This window comes from Pelophylax lessonae (assembly GCF_965119305.1).
Source record: "Pelophylax lessonae genome assembly, chromosome: 3".
Classification (NCBI taxonomy): Eukaryota; Metazoa; Chordata; class Amphibia; order Anura; family Ranidae; genus Pelophylax; species Pelophylax lessonae.
The window spans coordinates 543199493-543226881 of NC_138770.1; the positions used below are offsets into that span (position 1 = coordinate 543199493).

The 27389-nt window shown below is 42.3% G+C and overlaps 1 protein-coding gene across 1 annotated transcript in view; it reads right to left on the bottom strand.

The window, feature by feature from the left end:
* Positions 1 to 27389, bottom strand: part of GALNT2 (polypeptide N-acetylgalactosaminyltransferase 2) — a 245143-nt gene that overhangs the window by 77062 nt on the left and 140692 nt on the right. Inside the window, exon 7 of the mRNA XM_082249573.1 lies at positions 15133 to 15254. Coding sequence (XP_082105699.1) covers positions 15133 to 15254 — 122 coding nt within the window. The remainder of the gene's footprint in view (positions 1 to 15132; positions 15255 to 27389) is intronic.

Below are 27389 nucleotides of genomic sequence, written 5' to 3' on the forward strand. Positions count from 1 at the left end.
ATTTGGTTGCATAAGTGTGCACACCCTTAAACTAATACTTTGTTGAAGCACCTTTTGATTTTTCTACAGCACTCAGTCTTTCTGGGTATGAGTCTATCAGCATGGCACATCCTGACTTGGAAATATTTTCCCACTCTTCTTTGCAAAAACACTCCAAATCTGTCAGATTGCAAGGGCATCTCCTGTGCACAGCCCTCTTCAGAGGTAATGTAATTGTTGTGCCATATTTTCTCCACTTGATGATGACTGTCTTTACTGTGTTCCATGGTATATCTAATGCCTTGGAAATTCTTTTGTACCCTTCTCCTGACTGATACCTTTTAACAACGAGACCCCTCCGATGCTTTGGAAGCTCTCTGTGGACCATGGTTTTTGCTGTAAGGATGCGACTAAGAAAATGTCAGGAAAGACCTACTAGAACAGCTGAATTTTATTTGAGGTTAATCAGAGGCACTTTAAATGATGGCAGGTGTGTACTGACTCCTATTTAACATGAGTTTGAATGTGATTGCTTAATTCTGAACACAGCTACAACCCCAGATATAAGAGGGTGTGCACACTTCTGCAACCACATTATTTTCGTTTTTTATTTTTACTCCCCCCTCCCCCCTAAAAGATTTTAGCTTGTTTTTCAATTGAGTTGTACAGTTTATAAGTCACATTAAAAAGGTGAAAAAAATTCTGAAATGATTTTGCTTTGCCTCATTTTTTTACATCACAGAAGCCAAGACTTTTTATATCCACAGTACTTAGCCGGCTTTTTGTTGCCCCGCCCAAACTTTTTTGAAGCGGGTTGCTGCCATCAATTTCAAAATTACTTTTTTTTTCCTAAAATGGTAAAAATTTGGTTATGGTTAAAATGTCCTCGGTTTCAACATTTGTTATGTTTTCTATTTACCAATGTGAATAAAAAAATGGGTTTGAGAATTGCAAATCATTCTGTTTTTATATAGATTTTACAAAACGACCCAACTTTTTTGGAATTGCTGTTGTAACCATTAAGCAAGGCTGAATAGGCAGTGTTATCACAAAAAGATCTTCCAAACATGTAACAGCCAATATATTATTGTTTTAGCTTTTATGCATGAATTTTACCATACTGAGGATGGTATCTGTGCGTCATGACTGATCTGAAGATCTAGTTATATTTCATCCAGTGTCAACAAGCTTTTGTTTGCTTTAAGCGGGTTTTGCATTCCTATACACACTTATGGGACAGCAAAACCCACTTGAAACAGGTCAAATGGAAGTCAAAAGGAGGACAACTGCAGGTCAAATTCTAAATCATCTCAGAAGCATCTCAAACTAATGTCAAACTGATGCCATTGACACAAGCTAAAAATGTGTCAGCAGAGACCCCAAGTCACATTATAGTAATCTACATTTTATAGACTCAGACCAATCAAACAATCTGAAAGCACACAGTGACCGTTAACACTATCACTACACAAGTCATACACAGAGGCCAAGTAGTATTTATCAGTTATCAAAGGCAATTTGAAAAATAAGCCAGGATTGGTAATGCTATTAATAAAATCATGTAACAGGATCATCTGCGCAAATCTTCTAATCTTCTCTAGTACAGCTGGCTGCCAGAGACAATTAACACTCAATGAATACTTGCAGCATGGCTGAAAGAAGCTAGTTTATGTACACACATAAAATGTAGAGAAAAAAAAAAGTGGTTTTCAAGCTCCGATTACTTGCATGCCCCTTGTAGAGCCATGTTTTGCCAACACATGTGCATTCCTGTGTCGGCAATTCCTTAGATGTCTATTGGGAAAAGTGGCTGCACGGACAAAGCCATTGTGTTCCAATGTAACACCCGTGCAGGTGCGTGAACCCAAACGCAGCCAGGGTGAGTTGGGGGGGGGGCACACACCCACACAGGTATCACATTCAGACATGTATCTGTGCAGCCATGTGTCCCAATAGACATCTATGAGAGAGGGGCATGCAACCACCTGTGCATCTCTGTGCTGGCAGCATACAGCCCTGAACAGGGCATGCAAGTAATATCCATGTGAACAAGGCTTTAAACTGAAATCTAGACTAATAGATGTCCACACACTCCACTATCATTAATCAAATAACCTTTCAAATTATGACGGAAAATGAATACTAGGGAGTATACACAAACTAGAACATACTTGGGATATTCATGGTGCTGAAACAATAACATTCCTTTACCGGCTCCCATCTGGTCTATGGCAAGAATACACAGACAGGAACCTCTCGTCTTTCCAGGTGGACATCATATGACATCCTCTGGTCACACATGCCGGCAGGGTCGCGCTGTGGTGCGATCAGGAACTGGCAGTGATCACTGTACCGGCCCATTGCTGGTACCATGAGACCGCTGTAATCAATCACAGCAGGTTACATGACAGTTGTAAACAATGGATGGCTTCCTTTCAAGCCATCCATTGTATACAATTGTGTTGCTGTGATTGGTCTCAGTGATCACATGGTACAGACTGGGCCAATCACAGCCCATCTGTGCCATGTGATCAGCTGTGGCCAATCACAGCAAAACAAACTTAATGAATCAATTTCATTCAGTAAAATGGCTGCTTATAGCAATGAAATTCATTGCTAAAGGCAAACAAAATGTGAAAAAAAAAAAAAAAAATGACTGATCACTTCCCCAAAGTACTACAACCCTTTTATGGTAACAATTATATTGCTATGGTCAAAGTGTGTTAAAAAATAAACAAATAAATAATCATAAAAAAAATGATTAGAAAAAAAAAAAAATTTGAAAAAATGTTTACATTTTTTTCCCCTGTACTGTCGCCAGTCATTGTCCCTGGTCCCCACCACACCAGGTATATGATGATGTGCTACACTGCACTGGTGAATGCATGTAGTTTTTTTTTTTTTTTTATTTCTTCATTTTCCCAAAAATGATGCCAAAAATTACAACTTTAAAAAAGCTGTGCCTGTGATCAATTTTCAGATAAATACCATAGTTTGTGGACTATATAACCTTCCTACAGACAAAATAATACTGTATACACTGATTTGGGTTTTTCGCAATTTGCAGTCTTTTTTAGTTTATTTAACAAAAAAATAAAAACCCAGTGGTGTTTAATTACCAATAAAAGAAAGCTCTATTTTTGTGAACAAAATTTTAAAAATGTAGTTTGGGTACAGTGTTGCATGACTGAGCGATTCAATGTGCGACAGCGCTGAAAGCTGAAAATTGGCCTGGGCAGGAAGGGGGTAAAAGTGCCCAGTATTGAAATGGTTAAAAGGTTGTCTTTAATGAATATCCATTTAAAATCACATTTAAAAGAGATATACAGTTTCACTTTACATATACAGCAGAAAATATTAATGTTTCTCTTCTCCATAAAGGCTTCACCGTTTTCCTCAAGATCAATAGCTTCTGCTGTATATGTAAAGTAGAACTGTATATCTTTTCAATGTATTTTAAATGGCTATTCAATAAAGAAAACTTTCAAGGAATTGTATTGTTGCAGCACCAAGAAAATCCCACGTATGTTCTAGTTTGGTGTGCATTAAAAAAAAAAAAAAAAAGGATGATAACCCAGTAATATTTTGTAAGAATAATAGGGAGTAGGCATCATATAATATTCAGAGGCCAGAAAGTATCTATCATGGGTATAACTGGATCCTGATCACCAGTAGGGATGATCGAACTTTTCAAAAGTTCGGTTCGGCCAGAACATCCGAACTACCCGAAAGTTCGGCCCGGATTTCAGAACCCCATTGAAATCAATGGGACCCGAACTTCGGTAATCAAAAAACACCATTTTGAAGCCCTAAAACCCAATAAATGTCCCTAAAAAGTGCCTAGGGTTCTGGGTCATACCCCAGGGACTATTAATCACACAAAAAAAAGTTCTTAAAAATTGTCATTTTTGATAGAGAGCCAATTATTGGAAAAATTAAAAAAAATAAAAAATAAATAAAATAAAAAAATACACTTTTTAGACCCCCCAGATACTAAATCCAAAGAAAAATTTTTTTTTTAATTTTTTCAATAATTGGCTCTCTATCAAAAATGACAATTTTTAAGAACTTTTTTTGTGTGATTTTGTGTCTGGGGGGTCTAAAAGGTGTACCTGTGAAGTTTCAGCTCTGTAGCATGTCCAGAACCATAAAAAAAAGATAATTTGTATTAGAACACTTACAGCACAGGATGTTGGCTTCTCGCTTTTCACACCTTGCCGGTTTAACAGCAGGCGTTTTTTTGGGTTATTTAGAGGCAGGCAAAACATCTGAACTTATGTATAGTGGTATATATACCACTATACACAAGTTCAGATGTTTTGCCTGCCTCCAAAAACCCCCAAAAAATGCCTGCAACAACACACCTGGGCGTTTTTTTTTTTTACGCTAGTGTTTTTTTGGGCATTTTTTTGGGTTCTTTGGAGGCAGGCAAAACATCTGAACTTGTGTATAGTGGTGTATATACACACATACTTATATGTATATACACACCTAGACATATATAGGTGTGATAGGAGCGTAACTATATTGGTGTTAATTATTTCATTAGCGCAAGTCGTTTTTTCTGCTCCTTTCACACCTATATATGTCTAGGTGTATATATACAGACATGGGTGTGTATATATACCCCCTATACACATGTTCAGATTTAATGTCCGACTCCAAACATGTGCTCAAAAAAGCACTAGCAACGCCTGCAGCCAAAAAGAATGCTGGCGGCGGCGAAGCCATATTACAGAAGCGAAAGTGACTTGAGAGAAACTAGCTTTTCTCTATAGCGGTCACCCTGATATGGAAGGGTTTGGTCACCCTGCCATAGCAGTCACTGTCAGTTCACCCTACACTACATTACGGTCACCCTGCCATAGCAGTCAGTTAACCCTACACTACATTACGGTCACCCTGACACTTCACACTTTCCCTACAGAAACTAAATTTTTGAAGCTAACTAAAGTGTAAAGGAGCACTCTAACTACACTAGCTATCCCTTTCCTCACACTAATAAATGCTAAATGACACTTTTAAAGTAAAATTAGCAGAACTGCTTCCACTCTCTTCCATGTCCTGTATAACAATGCTAGGAATTTGGCGGGGGCTATCTTATATACTGGGGGGCGTATTCACTAATGATTGGACTATGGACCCCCTAGTCACTCCAATCACATTCCTAGCATTCTTCTGCCCCCTCAATTGGCTTTTGCTAGTGGTTCTGGTCCAATCACAGGCTTTTAAAGCCCATTTCCTGAACCATTGCATTTTGGTCGGTTCTGGTTGCCGAATTCCAAACTTTTTGGGCAAAAAGTTCTAAATTCGGCCGAACCGCGAACACCCAATGTTCGGGCCGAACAGATGGTCGACCCGAACCGTTCGATCATTCCTAATCACCAGTGGTACTTGTAGGAATTTGCAAGGTTTAGAGTCTAATTACATCAGCATGGCAGGCAGGGAACTAGCATTTTCAGAAGAAGGCCAGCAATGGCAGCCCCCCAACATTTCTAATGGCAGAGGTCCCTTTATACTTTAATTAAACCATTACCACATTCAATGTGCTTTATTTTTGTTTTTTTGATTGGCCACACTGACATTTTGGGTTTGCGATGGCATGCCACTAAAGAGATGCTTTTGGCTGTAGTAAAATGGAAATGTTGGTGCCGGAGGCTGCAGTAGAAACCCCAAACCAACAACAAGGTAAAGTTATATGCAGTGTCACAACCATATCAAAGCTGGAAGCCTTTAAAAAGTTAAAAATGCACGTGCACACTCGTGCATAGTCATACTTTAAAGGTATACTCTCTGCTATTTTTTTTCCCCCTCACCTTCCTCTTCAATATGGGTATAGCTTTTATATAAATGTTTTATATGGTTTGTCATTGTATATTCAAATTTGTTCTGAATGTATTGTAAACTCAGTATATATTTCTGCTTTCAGAGCTTGTTGATCCTCTTATGCACATGTAAGAAACAGGAGGTCCTTAGGAAGCGGTAACCCCGTGAAACAAATCAACCTTACTTACCTGTTTCAACTCAACCATCATGGTCCATATCCATTTTGGTGGATAACAATCGAGGATAGGAATGTATAAATGTATACAGGGAATATATGTTTTTAACATAAATGCTTTTACTGGTTAAAATAAAGGTTTGTATAATTTTTTAATAAGTCATGGAATTTGTGCTTCTTGTAGGGGTGTTTAAAATCCAATTTTATACAGACGTACGACTTGCAAGTTAAAACTGTCAGACATTTTAAGCCCCTTTCGCATGGGCGATCCGATCTGATCTGCCTGTCAGTTTTTCAGGCGGACCTGATCGGATGCTCCATGCATCCCTATGAGGCAGCAGGTGTCAGCGGACACCCGCTGCTACCTGATCTGATCCTGTCTGTGAAATCCGGACAGATGGAAACCCTATTTTCCTTCCGTCTGGAGGATCGGATCGGATGAGAACGGACAGGTGGTCTGTTCTCATCTGATCTCCCCATAGACATGATCTCCCCAGGACAGCGGGGATCTGACACACAAAGCAGAGACGGAGCTGTCATCCGCCTGCTCAGTGGGGATCGGCAGATCAATCCCCCGCTGAGCAGTATGGACTCCATCAGGCGGTGCGCCCGTGTGAAAGGGGCCTTAGAACTGAATTTAAAATGTGAATATCTGCAATGTTATAGGAAACATGCAGAAATATCAACTGTGCCTGAGCAGTACCCAGAAAATGAGCAGTGTGCTTTCTGGTATGCGAGAGTGCCTTCAGCCTCATAGCTGTATATCTACAGTGAAATTTAAAGCACTGCTGCTTCTGACTGCTAGGAAATTTAGAGTGAGATCTGGTAATGCCACTACTGTGCTGCTCATTGTTCTCTTTGCTGGAGGCTCTGACATGAGGAAGCTAAGCCCTTCCTCTACCAAAATGACTGCCCACACCGACACAGATACAGTGCTGAATAATGCATGGTCATTTATGGGGGAAAGATCAGATACAGGGAGATCGTAGTCAATACTGATGGCTTGTCACTTTCCCTCTGCATGTATTTTTAAAGGCACACCTTCCAGAATTCAGAGAGCAGGTGGCGCAGGTGCCAGCTGTTATTCTTTACTAGCAAGGACCCCCCCTTCTTCTATGTGCCACAGGATTCTGTACTAAGGACTTTTCCTTCTGAACTTAATGCAAAGCCCTGCCAATCTGCCTGCATCCTGTCCAATAGGAGCTCCTATAAAAAGGTCACTAATCAAGTCTCAGCTGTATGGAAGGGCTTAGTACAGAATTTAGGGATGTATAAAAATGAAACTTAAGAGACTCACCAAAGAGGGTTACATACAATTCCTTGAAAAAGTATTCATAGCCCTTGAAAAAATGTCACAACCAAAAACATAAATGTATTGGAATTTTATGTGATAGACCAACACAAAGTGGGACATAATTGTGACATGGAAGGAAAATGATAAATGGTTTTCAAAATTTTTTTTACAAATAAATATTGGAAAAGTGTGGCAAGTATTTGTATTCAGCCTCCCTGAGTCAATACTTTGTAGAACCACCTTTCTCTGCAATTATAGCTGCAAGTCTTTTTGGGGATGTCGCTACCAGCTTTGCACATCTAGAGAGTGACATTTTTGCCCATTCTTCCTTGCAAAATAGTTCAAGCTCTGTCAGATTGGATGGAGAGCATCTACGCAGAGCAATTTTTAGGCCTTTCCACAGATTCTCAATTGGATTTAGGTCTGGACTTGGGCCATTCTAACACATGAATATGCTTTTATCTAAATCATTCAATTGTAGCTCTGGCTGTATGTTTAGGGTCGTTGTCCTGCTGGAAGGTGAACCTCCACCACAGTCTGAAGTCTTTTGCAGACTCTAACATGTTTTCTTCTAAGATTGCCCTATTATGGGCTCCATCCATCTTCCCATTGAATCTCTGACCAGCTTCCCTGTCCCTGCTGAAGAAAAGCATCCCCACAACAAGATGCTGCCACCATCATGTTTCAAAGTGGGATGGTGTGGTCAGGGTGATGTGCAGTGTTAGTTTTACGCCACTTATAGCGTTTTTCTTTTAGGCCAAAAAGTTCAATTTTGGTCTCATCTGACTAGAGCACCTTCTTCCACATGTTTGCTGTGTCCCCCACATGGCTTCTCGCAAACTGCAAACGGGACTTCTTATGGCTTCCATTCAACAATGACTTTCTTCTTGTCCCTAAAGGCCAGATTTGTGCAGTGCACGACAATAGTTGTCCTGTGAACAGATTCTCCCACCTGAGCTGTGGATCTCTGCAGCTCCTCCAGAGTTACCATGGGCCTTTTGGCTGCTTCTCTGATGAATGCTCTCCCTGTCCGGCCTTTCAGTTTAGGTGGATGGCCAGGTCTTTGTAGGTTTGCAGTTGCTCTTTCCCTTTTTGGATGATGGATTGAACAGTGCTCTGTGAGATGTTCAAAGCTTGGGATATTTTTTTTATAACCTATCCCTGCTTTAAACGTATCCAAAACTGTATCCCTGACCAGTCTGGTGTGTTCCTTGGCCTTCATGATGCTGTTTGTTCACTAAGGATCTCTAACAAACCTCTGAGGGGTTCACAGAACAGCTGTATTTATATGGAGATTAAATTACACACAGATGGTCTATTTACTAATTAGGTGACTTCTGAAGGCAATTGGTTCCACTAGATTTTAGATAGGGGTATCAGAGTAAAGGGGGCTGAATACAAAAGGCACACCACACTTTCGAGAAATTTGTAAAAAAAAAAAATTGAAAGCCGTTCATCATGTTTCTTCCACTTCACAATTATGTGCCACTTTGTGTTAATCCATCACATAAAATCTTAATAAAATACATTTACGTTTTTGGCTGTAACATGACAAAATGTGGAAAATTTCAAGGGTTATGAATACTTTTTTCAAGGCACTGTATATGATGCAATCAGACAGGCATTTCAATGTTTAAAATTTCTGACCGGTTTACTTTATCTCTCCCTATCTACAGTCTTTAGGATCTAAACATGCCCTTTTTCTGAGGTCGATTAGTCCTGGGCTGTCACTGACTGCTTTGGTCCCCCAAATATTGACAACTGAATAGCTGTGGTCACTGGTGGTTAACTGTGTCCATACCACCTATCAATTTCAATCAGTGCCCTTCAGTACTGCCCATCAGTGGTAGCTATTAATGCCCATTAGTGCTGTACATCAGTGCAGCCTCATTAGTGCAGCCTCTCAGTGCAGCCAATCAGTGCCCATAAGTGCTTATCACTGCAGTCTAAGTTCCGCTTATTAGTGCCCATCAGTGCAGCCTCATCAGCGCACATCAGTAAAGGTTAAAAATTACCTGTTTGCAAAGGAACTAAGAAAAACTTTTTTTTTTCTTTTCCAAAATTGTTTGTTTTTTTTCCCTTTAATTAGCAAAAAAATAAAGCCCCAGTGGTGATTAAATACCATCAAACGAAAACTCTATTTGTGTGAATAAATGATAAAAATTTCATATAAGTAAAGTGCTGCATAACCGCGCAATTGTCAATCAAAGTGCGACAGCCTGGGCAGGAAGGGTATAAAAGTTCCCAGTAGGCAAGTGTTTAAACATCCATTTGCTCATTATTTTAGATTGTTTACAATCTCATTACTTAGAATGGAATATGTTTATACAGTGCTCTGCATTATTCACTTTGTTAAGTACAGTATTCACAGATTTTATTTACCAATTATTTTTATAGATTTGTGAAATAATAATAATATAGAAATATACCCAGTGAAATGACTGGCCTCAGGTGATACACCGCAATGAAACAAATCCTCCTACATAAGTTGTACCTGCTTATCTGCAGCCATTTATCCATTACATCCCTTCAAAATGTACAGTTTACACAGAATTTTTGAGCTCTAGCAGGCAGAGGGTGGGGATCTGATGTCACACACTACAGAAAAGACAGTCAAGTGTAATCTGAGACCTACGCAGCACATAGGGAAACATGCACAGCTGAGGCTGTCAATCACAGGCTGTGTGCTGAAGCTTCCCTCCTTATACCCAGGATTCTGTGGTGTGCATGGGCGTAGGAACCGGGGGGGGACGGGGGGGACACATCCCCCCCCAGGAAATAATGCGGGGGGGACGGGTATGCTGAAATCCCCCCCAGTTTAGCCGTGGCGCGTCCGAGCGCAGTACAATTGAATGTACCGCGCAGCCGCAGACGTGGCGGCCAGGGAGCAGCAGTGCGCCCGACCCGCCCATTCTGTGACAATAGCGAATGAGAATTCGCTATTGTCACACGGATCCTCCTCCCGGCCAATCAGGGAGCGGGTCCTCCCGCTTCCTGATTGGCCGAAAGGCAAAAACCGTGCCATTGGACGAGGAGGCGGCGCCGCGGGAGGACTGAAGACTCTGAGACGCATGGAGCCGGGGACTGAAGAGAAGTTGCGAGAGAGGTAAGTGCGGGGGGATCGCTGGCACTCTGCAATTGGGGGCAATGTGTGGCTGGCACTCTGCAATCATTGGGGGCAATGTGTGGCTGGCACTCTGCAATCATTGGGGGCAATGTGTGGCTGGCACTCTGAAATCATTGGGGGCAATGTGTGGCTGGCACTCTGAAATCATTGGGGGCAATGTGTGGCTGGCACTCTGAAATCATTGGGGGCAATGTGTGGCTGGCACTCTGAAATCATTGGGGGCAATGTGTGGCTGGCACTCTGCAATCATTGGGGGCAATGCTGTGTTCTGGCACTCTGCAATCATTGGGGGCAATGTGTGGCTGGCACTCTGCAATCATTGGGGGCAATGTGTGGCTGGCACTCTGCAATCATTGGGGGCAATGTGTGGCTGGCACTCTGCAATCATTGGGGGCAATGTGTGGCTGGCACTCTGCAATCATTGGGGGCAATGTGTGGCTGGCACTCTGCAATCATTGGGGGCAATGTGTGGCTGGCACTCTGCAATCATTGGGGGCAATGTGTGGCTGGCACTCTGCAATCATTGGGGGCAATGCTGTGTTCTGGCACTCTGCAATCATTAGGGGCAATGCTGTGTTCTGGCACTCTGCAATCATTGGGGGCAATGCTGTGTTCTGGCACTCTGCAATCATTGGGGGCAATGCTGTGTTCTGGCACTCTGCAATCATTGGGGGCAATGCTGTGTTCTGGCACTCTGCAATCATTGGGGGCAATGCTGTGTTCTGGCACTCTGCAATCATTGGGGGCAATGCTGTGTTCTGGCACTCTGCAATCATTGGGGGCAATGCTGTGTTCTGGCACTCTGCAATCATTGGGGGCAATGCTGTGTTCTGGCACTCTGCAATCATTGGGGGCAATGCTGTGTTCTGGCACTCTGCAATCATTGGGGGCAATGCTGTGTTCTGGCACTCTGCAATCATTGGGGGCAATGCTGTGTTCTGGCACTCTGCAATCATTGGGGGCAATGCTGTGTTCTGGCACTCTGCAATCATTGGGGGCAATGCTGTGTTCTGGCACTCTGCAATCATTGGGGGCAATGCTGTGTTCTGGCACTCTGCAATCATTGGGGGCAATGCTGTGTTCTGGCACTCTGCAATCATTGGGGGCAATGCTGTGTTCTGGCACTCTGCAATCATTGGGGGCAATGCTGTGTTCTGGCACTCTGCAATCATTGGGGGCAATGCTGTGTTCTGGCACTCTGCAATCATTGGGGGCAATGTGTGGCTGGCACTCTGCAATCATTGGGGGCAATGTGTGGCTGGCACTCTGCAATCATTGGGGGCAATGTGTGGCTGGCACTCTGCAATCATTGGGGGCAATGTGTGGCTGGCACTCTGCAATCATTGGGGGCAATGTGTGGCTGGCACTCTGCAATCATTGGGGGCAATGTGTGGCTGGCACTCTGCAATCATTGGGGGCAATGTGTGGCTGGCACTCTGCAATCATTGGGGGCAATGTGTGGCTGGCACTCTGCAATCATTGGGGGCAATGTGTGGCTGGCACTCTGCAATCATTGGGGGCAATGTGTGGCTGGCACTCTGCAATCATTGGGGGCAATGTGTGGCTGGCACTCTGCAATCATTGGGGGCAATGTGTGGCTGGCACTCTGCAATCATTGGGGGCAATGTGTGGCTGGCACTCTGCAATCATTGGGGGCAATGTGTGGCTGGCACTCTGCAATCATTGGGGGCAATGTGTGGCTGGCACTCTGCAATCATTGGGGGCAATGTGTGGCTGGCACTCTGCAATCATTGGGGGCAATGTGTTCTGGCACTCTGCAATCATTGGGGGCAATGCTGTGTTCTGGCACTCTGCAATCATTGGGGGCAATGTGTGGCTGGCACTCTGCAATCATTGGGGGCAATGCTGTGTTCTGGCACTCTGCAATCATTGGGGGCAATGCTGTGTTCTGGCACTCTGCAATCATTGGGGGCAATGTGTGGCTGGCACTCTGCAATCATTGGGGGCAATGCTGTGTTCTGGCACTCTGCAATCATTGGGGGCAATGCTGTGTTCTGGCACTCTGCAATCATTGGGGGCAATGCTGTGTTCTGGCACTCTGCAATCATTGGGGGCAATGCTGTGTTCTGGCACTCTGCAATCATTGGGGGCAATGTGTGGCTGGCACTCTGCAATCATTGGGGGCAATGTGTGGCTGGCACTCTGCAATCATTGGGGGCAATGTGTGGCTGGCACTCTGCAATTGGGGGCAATGTGTGGCTGGCACTCTGCAATCATTGGGGGCAATGTGTGGCTGGCACTCTGCAATCATTGGGGGCAATGTGTGGCTGGCACTCTGCAATCATTGGGGGCAATGCTGTGGCTGGCACTCTGCAATCATTGGGGGCAATGCTGTGGCTGGCACTCTGCAATCATTGGGGGCAATGCTGTGGCTGGCACTCTGCAATCATTGGGGGCAATGCTGTGGCTGGCACTCTGCAATCATTGGGGGCAATGCTGTGGCTGGCACTCTGCAATCATTGGGGGCAATGCTGTGGCTGGCACTCTGCAATCATTGGGGGCAATGCTGTGGCTGGCACTCTGCAATCATTGGGGGCAATGCTGTGGCTGGCACTCTGCAATCATTAGGGGCAATGCTGTGGCTGGCACTCTGCAATCATTGGGGGTCCTTTCCTGTTCCTTGGGGGGTCCTTTCCTGTTCCTTGGGGGGTCCTTTCCTGTTCCTTGGGGGGTCCTTTCCTGTTCCTTGGGGGGTCCTGTCCTGTCCTTGGGGGTCCTGTTCCTTTGGGGGGTCCTGTCTTATCCTGAGGGGTCCTTTCCTGTCTTTGGGGGGTCCTGTCTTGCCCTGGGGGGTCCTGTTCTGTCCTACAAACACAGGCTGGCAGGCGTGTGGAGGGGGGCGTGCACAGCGTAGTGGCATCATGCAAGAAGTCTCACCAGCATAGGGAGAGTGCGCGGCGCGCACCAAGCACCCAGCCTAGGCGGCCAGACCTAAAGCACATGCGGGAGTGGCGTCACATGGACAGTACTGACTGACTACCTAGCAGTCTGTCCACTGTGTGTCGGGGACCGGGACCGGACAGTGAGGAGGTTCCGGCGGCAGCGCAAGGCAAGGCACTGGCAGCAAGCATATGCCAGCCCAGCCAGCAAGCCAAGCAGCAGCACCAGCACTAATTTTTATTAATGCCATGGGATTAATTTGGGGGTTAATTTTTATTAATGCCAGGTGGGTTAATTTTTATTAATGCTATGTGGGTTAATTTTTATTAATGCTATGTGGGTTATGTGGGATATAATAAACAAATTCGATGAATTAATTGTATTGCACACACACACACTCTCTCGCAGTTTACTGAAAAAGCATATACCTGGCGAGTAAAAATGCTGTCCCCCCCCAGATTTGTGTGGGTTCTTACACCCTTGGTGGTGTGGGCATTACCTGTCAGAAGTGACTCGTGCACGTAACAGAGGGAAGAGGCAGCAGACAAAAATTACATGCAATGCTTTGGATTGAGACAAATACACACAATGCTTTGTTCATTTTTCATTTAAGAGGTTTACAAACACTTTAACCCTGAAACCCCCCACTGTAATTTAACATCCTCCTGTACCAGGAGGCCAATAAAGCCTAACTAAAGTCTCTTATCCTATAGGGTGGCTTCACACTGAGCCCCTGGGGTTTTGGTGCGTTTTATGAAAGCGCACCAAAGGTCTTACAGGAATTTTGGTGTGCTTTCAGAAAAGGCACAAAAATGCTGGCCATAACAAAAAAAGTCTATGGAAAAGTGCAGCTAACCTGCATCAAAACCGCAGGTATACTGCACTGCACCTGTGCCGCTGCCAAAGTGCAGCGAGGCAGTGTGAAGCCACCTTAACAAAGAAGCTGTCATCTCAACCATCAAAATGGCTGGTGTCATAACTGATCACATATGCAGCACTGTGGCAACTGCAGATGCAACAGAGGCTAAGATGGCACCTTCCTTGGCTGTAAAGGAAAGGAGGACCCATCCTAACCAAATTGTAGCCAATGTAACAGAGTGGTGACACAGAACGTCATCACTATGCTTTAATTAAAGTTACCACCTTGCAGGGGGCCCCCCCACACACTGTAAGGGTTAAATGCTCCATATGTCTAGGGGTTGAAGCACATGGTGTAGTACTTACCTTACACTTCTACTCTGGTTGGCTCCAGAGCTGGATGAAGCTTACATGGAAGCCTGAGGGAAGGTCAAGACGCAGTGCTGGAAGTACACTGATGAAACGAGGAATAAGGCAATTTTACCTTATTCCTTGCTCTTCATCCATGCACTTCTAGACATAAAGAGCATTTGACTCCCGGGGGTGGGCTTTAATTAAGGTTCAGCCAATTTCAGTTGAACATGTAATCACCATGTTTTAGGAATGAGCCCGGTAACAAACTTTACTGCTGCTTGGTACAATTTTAGCAGCTCTTCTTCTGCTCACAGCATTTTCCAGCTGTGAAAAGACAACAAATTAAGACTGCATTTTTTTCTATTTCTTATATAAAAAAAAAAAAAAAAAAAAAAACACGATTCAAAAAATTACCAATTGAAGGTCTATATGTGTTTACAAAAATGGTATGAAATTTATTTCGTTATGCAAAGCAGTTAAAAAGCTGTTGAGTAAACCATTGCATCCCAAAATATTGAAATCCAATCTGGTAAGAAAAAATTATTTTACCCTGGGACTTGAAAGGGTTAACAATATGTGGGTTGTGATGAGTTTTACCAAATACTATTTTTAAGTTACCTCAGCAACTCTTTCGAGGAGGGGTTCCAACCAATGCTCATTACACTCACAGTGGCTATCAAGGAAGGTGAGAACCTTGGACTGAGCTGCATCTGCTCCTTTAACACGAGAACGCATAAGACCTGTTATAAAAAGACAGCAAGACCATTAGCCCTGCTCACACGAAGAAAACCTTAAAATGAATTTGGAAAAATAAAAATAAATCAGACTTATGTTAGCACAAAACATAAAATGTACCCAAATTATGAGATCACCTCAAGACATTCTGAATGGCTGGACGAAGCAATCATCCTCAATATTTGTAGCTACCAGCAGTATAAGTGGATTATTTAATATACTGTGTGCTACAGTGCCTTGAAAGAAATGTTCATACCCCTTGAAATTTTCCACATTATGACACGTTCCAAAACCAAGAGCGTACATTTATTTTTATTGGGATTTTATGTAATCGACTAACACAAAGTGATAAATAATTGTGAAGTAGAAGAAAAATGATGAATGGTTTTCAAAATATTTTACAAATAAATATCTGAAAAATGTGTTATGTATTTGTATTCAACCTCCCCGAGTCAATACTTTGTAGCACCACCTTTCACTGCATTTACAGCTGCAAGTCTTTTTGGGGATGTCTCTACCAGCTTTGCACATATAGAATGAAATGTTTGCCCATTCTTTGAAAAATAGTTCAAGCTCAGTCAGATTGAATGGAGAGCGTCTGTAAACAGCAAATTTAAGTCTTGCCACAGGCTCTTAATTGGATTTAGGTCTGGACTTTGACTGGGCAATTCTAACACATGGATATGCTTTGATCCAATTCATTCCATTGTAGCTCTGGCTGTATGTTTAGGGTCGTTGTCCTGTTGGAAGGTGAGCCACCCCAGTCTCAAGTCTTTTGCAGACTCTAACAGGTTTTCTTTTAAGATTGCCCTGTATTTGGCTCTGTCAATCTTCCCATCAACTCTGACCAGCTTCCCTGTCCCTGCTGAAGAAATGCATCCCCACAACATGATGCTGCCACCATGGTGTGTTCAGGGTGATGTGCAGGGTTAGTTTTCTGCCACACATAGTGTTTAGCTTTTAGGCCAAAAAGTTAAATTTTGATCTCATTTGACCAGAGCACCTTCTTCCACATGTTTGCTGTGTCCCTCATGTGGCTTCTCGTAAATTGCAAACTGAACTTCTTATGCCTTGCTTCAAACAAAGGCTTTCTTCTTGCCATAAAGGCCAGATTTGTGGAGTGCAAGACTAATAGTTCTCCTGTGGACAGACTCTCCCATCTGAGCTGTGGATCTCTGCAGCTCCTCCAGAGTTACCATGGGCCTCTTGGCCGCTTCTGCTTCTCTGTTTGATGCTCTCCTTGCCCAGCCTCTCAGTTTAGGTGGACAGCCATGTCTTGGTAGGTTTGCAGCTGTGCCATACTCTTTCCATTTTCGGATGATGGATTGAACAGTGCCCTATGAAATGTTCAAAGCTTGAGATATTTTTTATAACCTAACCCTGCTTTAAACTTCTCCACAACCTTATTCCTGACCTGTCTAGTGTTTTCCTTGGCCTTCATTATGCGGTTTGTTCACAAATGTTCTCTAACAAACCTCTGAGGGCTTCACAGAACAGCTGTGTTTATAAAGAGAGTAAATTACACACACAGGTGGACTCCATTTACTACTTAGGCGACTTCTGAAGGCAAATGGTTCCACTAGATTTTAGTGCGGGATATCAGAGTAAAGGTGGCTGAATACAAATGCACACCACACTTTTCAGATACTTATTTGTAAAACATTTTGAAAACCATTTATCATTTTCCTTCTACTTCACAATTATGTTCCACTGTGTGTTGGTCTATCACATAAAATCCCAATAAAATAAATTTACATTTTTGGTTGGAACATGACAAAAAATGTGAAAAATGTCAGGGGGTATGAATACTTTTTCAAGGCACTGTATATGTCTTTGTACTTAAATCTAGGAAAAACAAACAACAGTGGTAGTAGCCAAGAACTTTTAGAATACATAGATACAAGGAAAACATAACGTGTATAAACCATACGTTTTATTATAACATTTAGGCTGGATTCACACTGGTGCGCTCACAGACATCTCATGTGATTTGCACCACATTGCTGTGCAGATCACATGCGATGTCTCTGCGATGCAAATTCAGCCATACAGTTTGTATGGCTGAATTTGTATCGCATTCAGACCAAAATGGTACAGGGCCCTTTTTTTGGTCAGCACTGGAATCACCCATGTGATCCGATTCCTGTACCATTTCGAAGTTTGCGCTGCTATCTGCAAACCGGTCTGGGGGTATCACTAACTTTGCATTGACACCCGCAGCTGTTCGCAGAGGTCAGTGTGAGCCATCTGCGATTCAGGTGCTATGCAAGAACCCGCACAGGATTCCCAGGGTTTCCCAAATCGTACCAGTGTGAACCCAATCTCAATAAAAGCCAAAACACAAACCAAACAATAAAATACAGAAAATAAGGTTCAAGTATTTGTTTAGATCCGATACACTCCACATGTAGACTTGACGCGTTTCGATGGATTCTCTTCTTCAGGAGTACATGTGAACGTTCTTTAAAAGAAAAAACCTGTATATTATAAACAAATTCTAATTGGAAGCACTCATGTCATTATATGAGCATACCCAAAAGATAGAGTATTTGTTCATACCAGCATGACGAAGCTAAGCATTTTCACAAGTATTTGTACTCGTGCAAATGCTCCGATATTAAAACCGAGACCCTCAGACTCAGGTCGTGTATGTGCTGGTTGGTTTGCAGAGCGATTTCGTTCAGATTCCAATGCAAAGTGTATCGCGTGCGATTAGAAATTGCACCTCAAATCGCACTGCGGCTGGCCTGCACATATGTGAACAGTCTGTAAAGACAGATTGAACTGCGCATGAAAAATTATGTGAAACGGAGGTCTATGCAAGTGAAATCTGTGTAGCTTTCCAATCAGTTTTCATGCATGTGTGGTGTGAACGAGCTCAAAAAAAAAAAAACCTGTCACGACACTAAAAATAGGTATTGGTAAATTGTATCGGTGAGTACTTGAGAAAAAGTATCGGTACTAGGTCCTAAAAACCTGGCATCGGTGCATCCCTAGATGAAACCCATAATTCTCATTGTATTAAAACCATGGATTTACTGGAATCCTACAGATGTATGTCATCTCTTTCCCGTGTTGGGGAAGGGTAGGAGGCCCTCATAAGGTAAGGTATATGCAAAAGGTGTCTGAACGCCCTCTATAGTCATCCAAAATCTACAAACAAGAAATATACATCATGCTATACTGAAGTCAATACAAACAGTAAAGAATGTATTTCTATAGGATGTGTATGGATGAAACACAATAATTAGCCAATTAGACAGACATATCAATTACAAGATAAAGGCACACCGTCATCTATGTTTCAGAGCAGAGAACTACATTCTTTATGGTTTGTATTGATTCGAGTAAATGATGATGTTTATTTCCTGTTTGTAGATTTTGGATGACCATTGAGCGCTTTCTGACACCTTATGCATTTGAAATCAAGAATGTGCTGCGCTAAAAATAGTGATTGTGATGGCACCAGATTATACAATTAGAATCAAATCATTAAAGATCATATAAAACTCAAAATCAAATCAAGACCATCAGTGATTGTGATATCACCAAAAATGTGCCATATAATGTTCAAACAATTAATTCTTAAATAACATCGCATAAATCAAACAATCCGTGCAATAGGAAGTGAAGAACGGAGGATATTTAAATCCAAATAAAGTCCATAGTGATATAGTGTAGAAATTTAAGAAAATCAGCCACAAGTCCCAGAGAGCCCCTGATGACGTCAAGCGTATGACGAAACCGGTCGGGTGAGTCAGACGTGACGCAACCACGCCCCCAACAGCCGGCTTCCAAGATACACTGTACCGTTGGAGATGTTCGTTCGCTTCTGATGCAGTTCCTTCCAGCTTTACATGCCTTAGACATTCATCATAAATGTGAGTGTGATACCTGCTTTTAATACAATAAACGTTTTTATGCGGAGTTACGCTATGTCCCTGTCTACACTTTCTTCCCTGTTTCTACCATGTGGATATCGTGTTTGAGTCTGTAAGGTGACACCCTGTGGCCATTCCTGGCATTACAAACAAGCTCATACAGGTGTACTCATTAGTTTGAGTGACCAACTCTTTCTGGTAAGCAGCCAATTTATTCAACTATTTGGAGATTTGCACATCGGTCTCCTTCTCATCCCTAAAAGTGCCGTGTGGATTTAATGATCTCTGGGACTTGTGGCTGATTTTCTTAAATTTCTACACTAAATCACTATGGACTTTATTTGGATTTAAATATCCTCTGTTCTTCACTTCCTATTGCACGGATTGTTTGATTTATGCAATGTTATTTAAGAATTGTTTGAACACATATGGCACATTTTTGGTGATATCACAATCACTGATGGTCTTGATTTGATTTTGAGTTTTATATGATCTTTAATGATTTGATTCTAATGGTATAATCTGGTGACATCACAATCACTATTTTTAGCGCAGCACATTCTTGATTTCAATTGTACTTAGGTTTTTCTATGATTCCTTATGTGCAGCAGCTTATTTTTTCTTTTCCTTAATATTTAATAATCAATCCCTATTAGCGCAGAAATTCCACCACCACACCTTCTGCATTTACCATTATGAGAACCTTCTACCCTTCCCCCGTCATGGAAAAGAGACTACACACATCTGCAGGATTCCAGTGAATTTATGGTTTTAATACAATAAGAATTATGGGTTTCATCATGCTGGTATGACAAAATCTTAAGGATATACTCATATAATGACATCAGTGCTTCCAATAGGAATGTGCTTGTCATATACTTTACCTGTTAATTATTATTATTAAGGATTTCTATAGCACCAGCAATTTACAATATTAGAGGGAGACAGTACATATACAATACAATAAAATACAAGAGGATTTAGAGGGCCCTGCTCAGAAGAGCTTACAATCGAATGGGGTGATCTTTTAAAGATTGTTTAAATGTACTCCTAAGTCTAAACGTGGAGTGTATTTTATCTAAATAAATAATTGAACCCTATATTCAATGTTTTATTGTTTGGTTTGTGTTTTTTTTTTTTTTATAATAAAACCTATGTTTTTTTTTTTTCATATACCCAGTGTTTTCCTTGTATGTATATGTTCCCCTAATAGCTACATTGCAGGAGTCTATTCCACAGGCACACACATGCATTATAAGGCAATATAAGCGTTTGCGTGAAGATTAAAAAAATAAAATAAAAAACTGTATGCTACATATTCAAATAGTTCAAGGCAAGAGGTCCCAGAGACCATCTCCGGCTAGGTTTAAATGTTCTAATCTGTTCGTCGCTGCTGCTGCAATGTCACCTACATTCCATTTCTACCAGATGGTACATTGATGGTACTTGCCCTTGAATTTGCACAGTTTGGTAAAAAGTGTGATCTTTAAACATGCAAAGGAGACAAATGGCCAGAAGGTGGAAGATCTGTGTTGTTAATTGCCCAGTTGTAGTGCTGACAATGCTGGGAAACGGGTGGGGAGACTGTACTGTAGACACCACTACTCTCTGTATGATATCAGCCACCAGGTACGCTCATAGCAACTAACTGCTCGAAGAGAAATTAGATCTTAAATAGTTCACCAAGACCATAATAAAATAGATAATTGTAGAAAATAAAGAGAGGGCATTTTGGGAATAGCAATATAATTGTTCCGCTGCACAGCGGCTCTTGGGAAATAGAATTGCTTCCAGAATATTTAATTACTGGGAGCTTTTCCAGTGTCTATTTAGTACAAAGTCTAGCTTCTGTGAAAGCATGAAGAATACAAATTCTAAATATCTTCTGAATAGTCCAACCTTGGGTTAAATAGGCCAATGCTGAAAAAAAGTGTTCATATAGTCTCTCACATTAGGAATTGAAATACTGTGAACCATTAACAGGTCAGTGCTTTACATTTTTAGGGTCCATGCACACTAAGTCTAAAGTAGTATTAAAGGCACATTTTTTTTTTTTTTAATACCATACATGTTATACTTACCTGCTATGAGCAGTGGTTTTGTACAGAGCAACCCCAATCCTTCTCTTTTTGGGTCCCCTGCTGGCACTCCTAGTTCCTCTTCTTCAGCCAGTACCCCCAATAGCAAGCAGCTTGCTCTGGGGGCACTGGTGCATGCACGCTGCCGAGCCCCACTATATGCATCCATAAGACACATAGAACTGGGGGTCAGCCCCGCCCCTCAATTTCTCCTCATTGGCTCGCTGGCTGTGATTGACAGTAGAAAAAGCCAATGGTTCCCGCTGCGGTCTCAGCCAATGAGGAATGAGAGACCCCGGAGACACTCAACTCATGCACATCACAGGGTTCTTTTAGAAGCGGCATTTTTTTAAAGTGGTTTAAAAAGGAGTTTTACATTTTTTCTCCTGTAGAAGCAGCTCAATGTTTTCCTATGTGTCCATGCACATTAGGCACATTAGGGTGTTTAGAGGCATAGTTTAAGCGTTTAAAAGCAGAAAAAAAGCTCCTCTGGATCACATTTTTGAGATGAGCTTTCAGGCTGAAAAAAATGATTAACGCTCCTAAACGCGGTGTGTAGGAGCATTTGCATTTCAAGTGTGAATTGAAAAATAAGCAGAAGGGAATGTTTTGGGGGGAAAAAAAAATGCTTGTAAAAAGCAAATGCCCATGAACTCTCCGAAACTCTTGTGCAATATGAGCTACTATGAGCATTTTTTCTGCCGCTTTTTCTGCCAACGGTCTTGGCATTTTCTCTGCTCCTAGTATGCATGGGCCCTTGGGGCTCTTTCACACAGGTGGACTCCGCCAGCAGATCTGTCTGCTCAGCAAGGGAATCTTTTCGCTGATTACCACAGAGCAGCCAGATGACAGCCCGCTCTCCTCTATGTGTGGTCAGATGTAAAACGGACCGCCTGCTAGTTTACCCCTGACTGTAATCTGATCCAAACCACCAGATGAATGGGGAACGGATCCCCCCGTCGTTTTATTTCTAGCAGATAGGATCGGATGTCGGCGGGTGTAAAGGGACACGTTTGTTTACATCCGCCGCTCCATAGAGGGCAACAATTGGGTCTGCCTAAAAAACTGACAGGCAGATCCGATTGGTCCATCTGTGTAAATGGGGAGTTACCATATCTGACAAGTGATGTGGCCACCACATTTCTGCCAATATATGTGAGGAAAGAATCATTTAATTTCTTTGCCATTGATCAAAAAACACTACTTTGCATAGCCCAATGCAAGCATGGCTTGGAGATGCTCTTCAAGTGATTGTAACTTTATTTACCTGATCAGGTATAACGTCACCTTCAGTTATAAAGACCAATATACACATAGAAACACAGAGAATAGGGCATACATACAAAAAAAGTTACTTTAAAATCTTACAGGGCTACTTAAAAACACCTGATCTTAATAAGTATATATATAGGGATTTAGTCACACCATATGGCCATACTGTGCTTAGGCCCACCACTGGGTCAATGTACCACATTTTCTTTAGGTCCTACACTATTCATATAATAAAAGATAAATCACATATAAATCTTTATAGCAGCACCAGATTTAGAAATGCATATTTAGGGTGTACCTCTCAACCCTTTGTTTGTTACATATTAAGTGCTTCCCCTAGACTTGCTTGGGTGGAGTACCCCACTCTCCCACACCAGTACTTCATCATCAGTGTTCACCAGTAAGTATTTATAGGAGTCCCTTTAGTGCAGTTTAAGCAGTAGAATCTGCACCAAGCACAGTTCTCCCACCTAAGGAGTAAGTATCGCCTATGGTTAAGAGAAGTGGTATGTATCTTTCATTATACGAAAAGTGACCCACTGAAAATGTGGTACTTTGACGCAGTGGTGGGATTAAGCATGGTATGGCCATATGGTGGGACTAAATCCCCATATTTACTTCTTAAGATCAGGAGTTTTTAGTTAGCCTTGTAAGATTTGAAAGTAACTTTATTTTTTATGTGTGCTCTATTCTCTGTGGTTCTTTTTGTATATTGGTCTTTATAGCAGCACCAGCTTTTAAAATGCATGTTTAGGGTGTGCTTTGGCTTTTAAAAATGAGCCCGCAGGGAAATCTCATGGTGCTTTTGACCATACAATCTCCCTGCAGTTCCCACACCCGCAAGCACGCTGCAGGCAGAGATGCACTGGGTGCCATTAGGAAGAATTGCTGCCCCTCTTGTCCCTGCAGAGCAGCCAGATTTGGTTGAAGGTGTGGGAACAGGTCACACTTGCCCACACTCGCTACCACCCGCTCACTTGCGGGCACGTGTGAACCTAGACTTTCTGTAAACAAGCAATATTACAGGTTCTGTTTGGAGATGGGTAATCTGCTCTGCACCAATCTGAATGAGCAAAAAAGTCTCCTTGGATCAAATTTTAAGAGCACAGGAGGATACACTCCGAGCCGGGAGGTTGCAGACAGTATCGCTGAAAACATTATCTTCTGTGGGTAGGTTATACTGGATTTTTTCAGAGGCTCGTAGGAGAAGTATAAATAAAAAGTACAAAGTTCAGACTTAACCCACGTATGCACACCTTTCTTTACACCTAGCAAACTGCGCAGGAAGAGGCATATCCTGGTTGTAAAATTATTACTATTACTCTTATGGAACAAAATGTCCATCTAAAAAAATCCTTCTCAGAAAACTGCCAATTGCATTGTTCTGCAACTGGCAAGTTATTATCAGAGTGACAATACACCATGGTTTCAGTATTGCATTTATTTTGCAACAGTCAACAAAAGCACCATTAAAAACATGCCTAAAGCCACATTTTTGAAACACACTCAGATGTGTACAGGCATGTCAAGCATTTGGGCATTCATTCATTTCATTGGCCAGAATATGAATATATCCTGGCAATTAAAATGAATGAATGCTCCTAGCGTTTAGGCACATTGGGAGTTTTTGCTGTCCAAATGCTCCTTTCCTGAGTGCGATTTTGCTGCGTTCAGATATTTTACCCTTAAAAGGCCCTTGCCCCTAAACGCCTATTTGTGCATAGACACATAGAGGGGTGTTTTGGGGCCAAAAAAATAAAAAAAAGTCAAACACCTGTAAAATGGGCATTTGAGAGATGTAGTGGTCATGTGGCCATAGAGGTTGTTGAAAGCATTTGGGCGTTCATTCATTTCATTGGCCAGAAAATAATTTATCCTGGTTAATTAAATAAATGCTCCTGGCGTTTAGGCTCATTGGGCATTTTTGCTGACCAAACGCTCCTTTCCTGAGCGTGATTTTGGTGCGTACAGATTTTTTTTCCCCCCTTAATGGTCCCTGCCTCTGAACACCCGTAAACACCTATTCGTGCATGGACACATAGCCTAAAATAAGGAGCGTTAGGAGGCCAAAAAAAAAAAAAAGACGTCCATGTCTGTAAAACAGGCGTTTTGACAGCTGCAGTGCGCATGTGGACATACAGGTTGATGAAAGATACAAAATTAAGCAACAAAGTAGACATCTGTTCTGTTACTTTTTAACAGACTTATTTTAATGATTCAATTACCAATAAAATGACAACAGGCTATTACTTCACAAGCATAACAATTTTAAACCAATATTAATAAACAGGAAGCGTCAAACAGTCCCATGGTCTGCGCCCATCCCTCACATAGCAGAGAAGTCATATCTCTGAAGCTGACAGGTGTCAGCTTGATAAGGGAGATAAGGCATTGGGAACGGGATTACGGTATACTGCAGGTAGTGCTAGTGGGGAGGTGGGCGCTGAAATGCCAGAGCTACTGTTAGGTAAATCTGGCACTGCGTAAAAATGTAGCAGCCCTAGACCAAGTTGTCCTAGTTTAAAGGTATATCTCTGCAGCTTCACACACTACATGTATGCTTACCTTGGCTGCACCAGGTTACAACAAGTAATTGCGCTCACTCTGGCCTTTATTTCTATAATCACCTGACATGAAGTCCTATCACCTTGGAAGCTATGTTGGCCCTTTACATATGGGTCATTACTCATAAAAAGCCATTGCCATGCCCAAGTCACTCGTAAAAGCTAGGTGAGAAGTTTCCAGGTGACATTTGTTGATAAATGGTTTAATGACAGAATAAATTAGTTGTTGCAATTAAAAACTTTAAACCACGTATTCCATCATTAAGTTCCAAGAATAGTGAATGGAAAGCAATGGCATTAAAGCGGAAGTTTACCCATAACAACTTGATAAAAAATAATGTTACCCTACATTCCACATTAATAATTATGCTACCAAAATTAATGTGTACTGTAAATTTCATCCAGTATTGCCCCTGTTTCTTCTTGCTGGAGGCTGCCATTTTGTTGAAGCCCAGAGCCCCTGAGTAGCAGTAAATCAAAGTGGAAATAAACCCATCAATTCACCAGTTTCAAAAAACAGTTACATTCCTGGAAGGTTGGAAAAGCAAACTGTCACTTTTTTTGTGTCTTTAACCAAACTGTCAAACCATCAAATTGCTGCTGTCATAACTGATCACATGTGTAGCACTAAGGCAATTGCAGTTAAAACAGAAGCAGCTTCCTTGGCTGTAAAGGATAGAAGGGTTTAATTCCACTTTAAGGCTGTCAGCAGACCAAGCTCTACAAACTCAGTAGTGTCTAAAAATGCCTGAGAGCAACTGAGCATGTGCAGAGCAGGATGAGAGTATTACTGGATTGTAAACAGTATAGGCACTAATTTTTAATGTTTTACATGGCTATACCTGCAAAAGGGGCCAGCCTGAAGGGTTCTAGCAGTACTTGATTTTCTGACTAAAGTTCCACTTTAAAGCAGAGTTCCAAACCCCCCCCCCCTCCAAAAAAAAAAGAAAAGTCAGCAGCTACACATACTGACATACTGTAGTGTAGCTGCTGACTTTTATTATGCGATGTCCGCCCCCCATAGCAATGTTTCCATCAGCTGTCGGGTGCTGCCGCCGCCAATGCCGGTAAAGAAACCCATCAGTGAAGTCTTGCGGATTCACAGCTGGTTCCCTACTGCGCATGGGCATGCGCGAAGCACGCTGCGCTCTCTTACTGGCCCGGCAGCAGGGGAAGGAGGAGGGGAGTCGAACTGGTGACGTACGCGCCGAGCTCCAACGGAAGTGGAGACAGGGTACCAGCCAAATACAGGTACCCGTTCCCTCCCCCAAAAGGTGCCAAATGTGGCACCGGAGGGGGGGGGGAGGGAGTAATCAGATAAGCGGAGGTTCCACTTTTGGGGGGAACTTTGCTTTAAGTAAACCTCAGCAACCTGATATCAGCCTTGTGTACTCAGGCTAATGCAAGATGGTTTCTTAAAATAAAAAACTGGTTCCCACTTTTCTTTAGCTCATTGGTCATATACCTGTTTAGAAATATTTAGAGATCAGTTAATATCTATAAAATTGCTAATTCAAAAGGAGAAATTGTGTCAAAATAAAAACATGTAAAGGGTCAATTCACCCAAAAATGATATTTTAGGTATACAGCAGGTGGAACCTGAAACTCCGCTTCTGTAGGTGTTTGATACTACAACCCCAAGATTTGTCTGTCTTATAGGAACTCTGTTCCTGCCAACCAGAATTTTAGGTGTTCCAGCTGGCTGGCCATACATGGGTGGAATTTCGGAAGAATTTTCTTTCGAAAATCATATTTTCGTTAGAATTTCCCACCATTAGTGGGCAGCAGCAATGGCAGATTTCCATGCGATCATCAAATTTGAGCGATCGGGCGTGTTGGAAATCTTTTGAAAAATGAATGATTTTCTAATCAATGATGGGAGAATCGTGTGAGAAATATATTCAAAAAATAAATGCGCATGAGCAAAAGAAATGAAAAATCCCAGAGAGGAAAGAAAAGAAGATTCCCGGCCACGAAATTGAAGGCTTGGTTGGTTGAACTTCGAAATCAACAGTAGCACCATTGAATTACATAATGCACAACATTTCTGATTTTCAAAAGAAAATTTGTTCGGAATTCGACCCTTCTATGGCCTGCATAAGACTCTCTCAATGACTATAGCAGGTATGCTGACCCAAGAACTTAAGGAAAGATCTAGATCAAAGATGTAACAAGTATTAGCGGCCATTTGTGTATGTGCAGCTAAAGGGCGGGGAATGTCCTGACCGCTGCTGACTGGGCGGCAGTGGGCAGGAGTCACTGGTTCGGGCCTAATCCAAGTTCAGACCAAACCATGCTCATTCTTAAGCCCCGTACAGACGATAAGAAATTCGGAAGGGAAATTT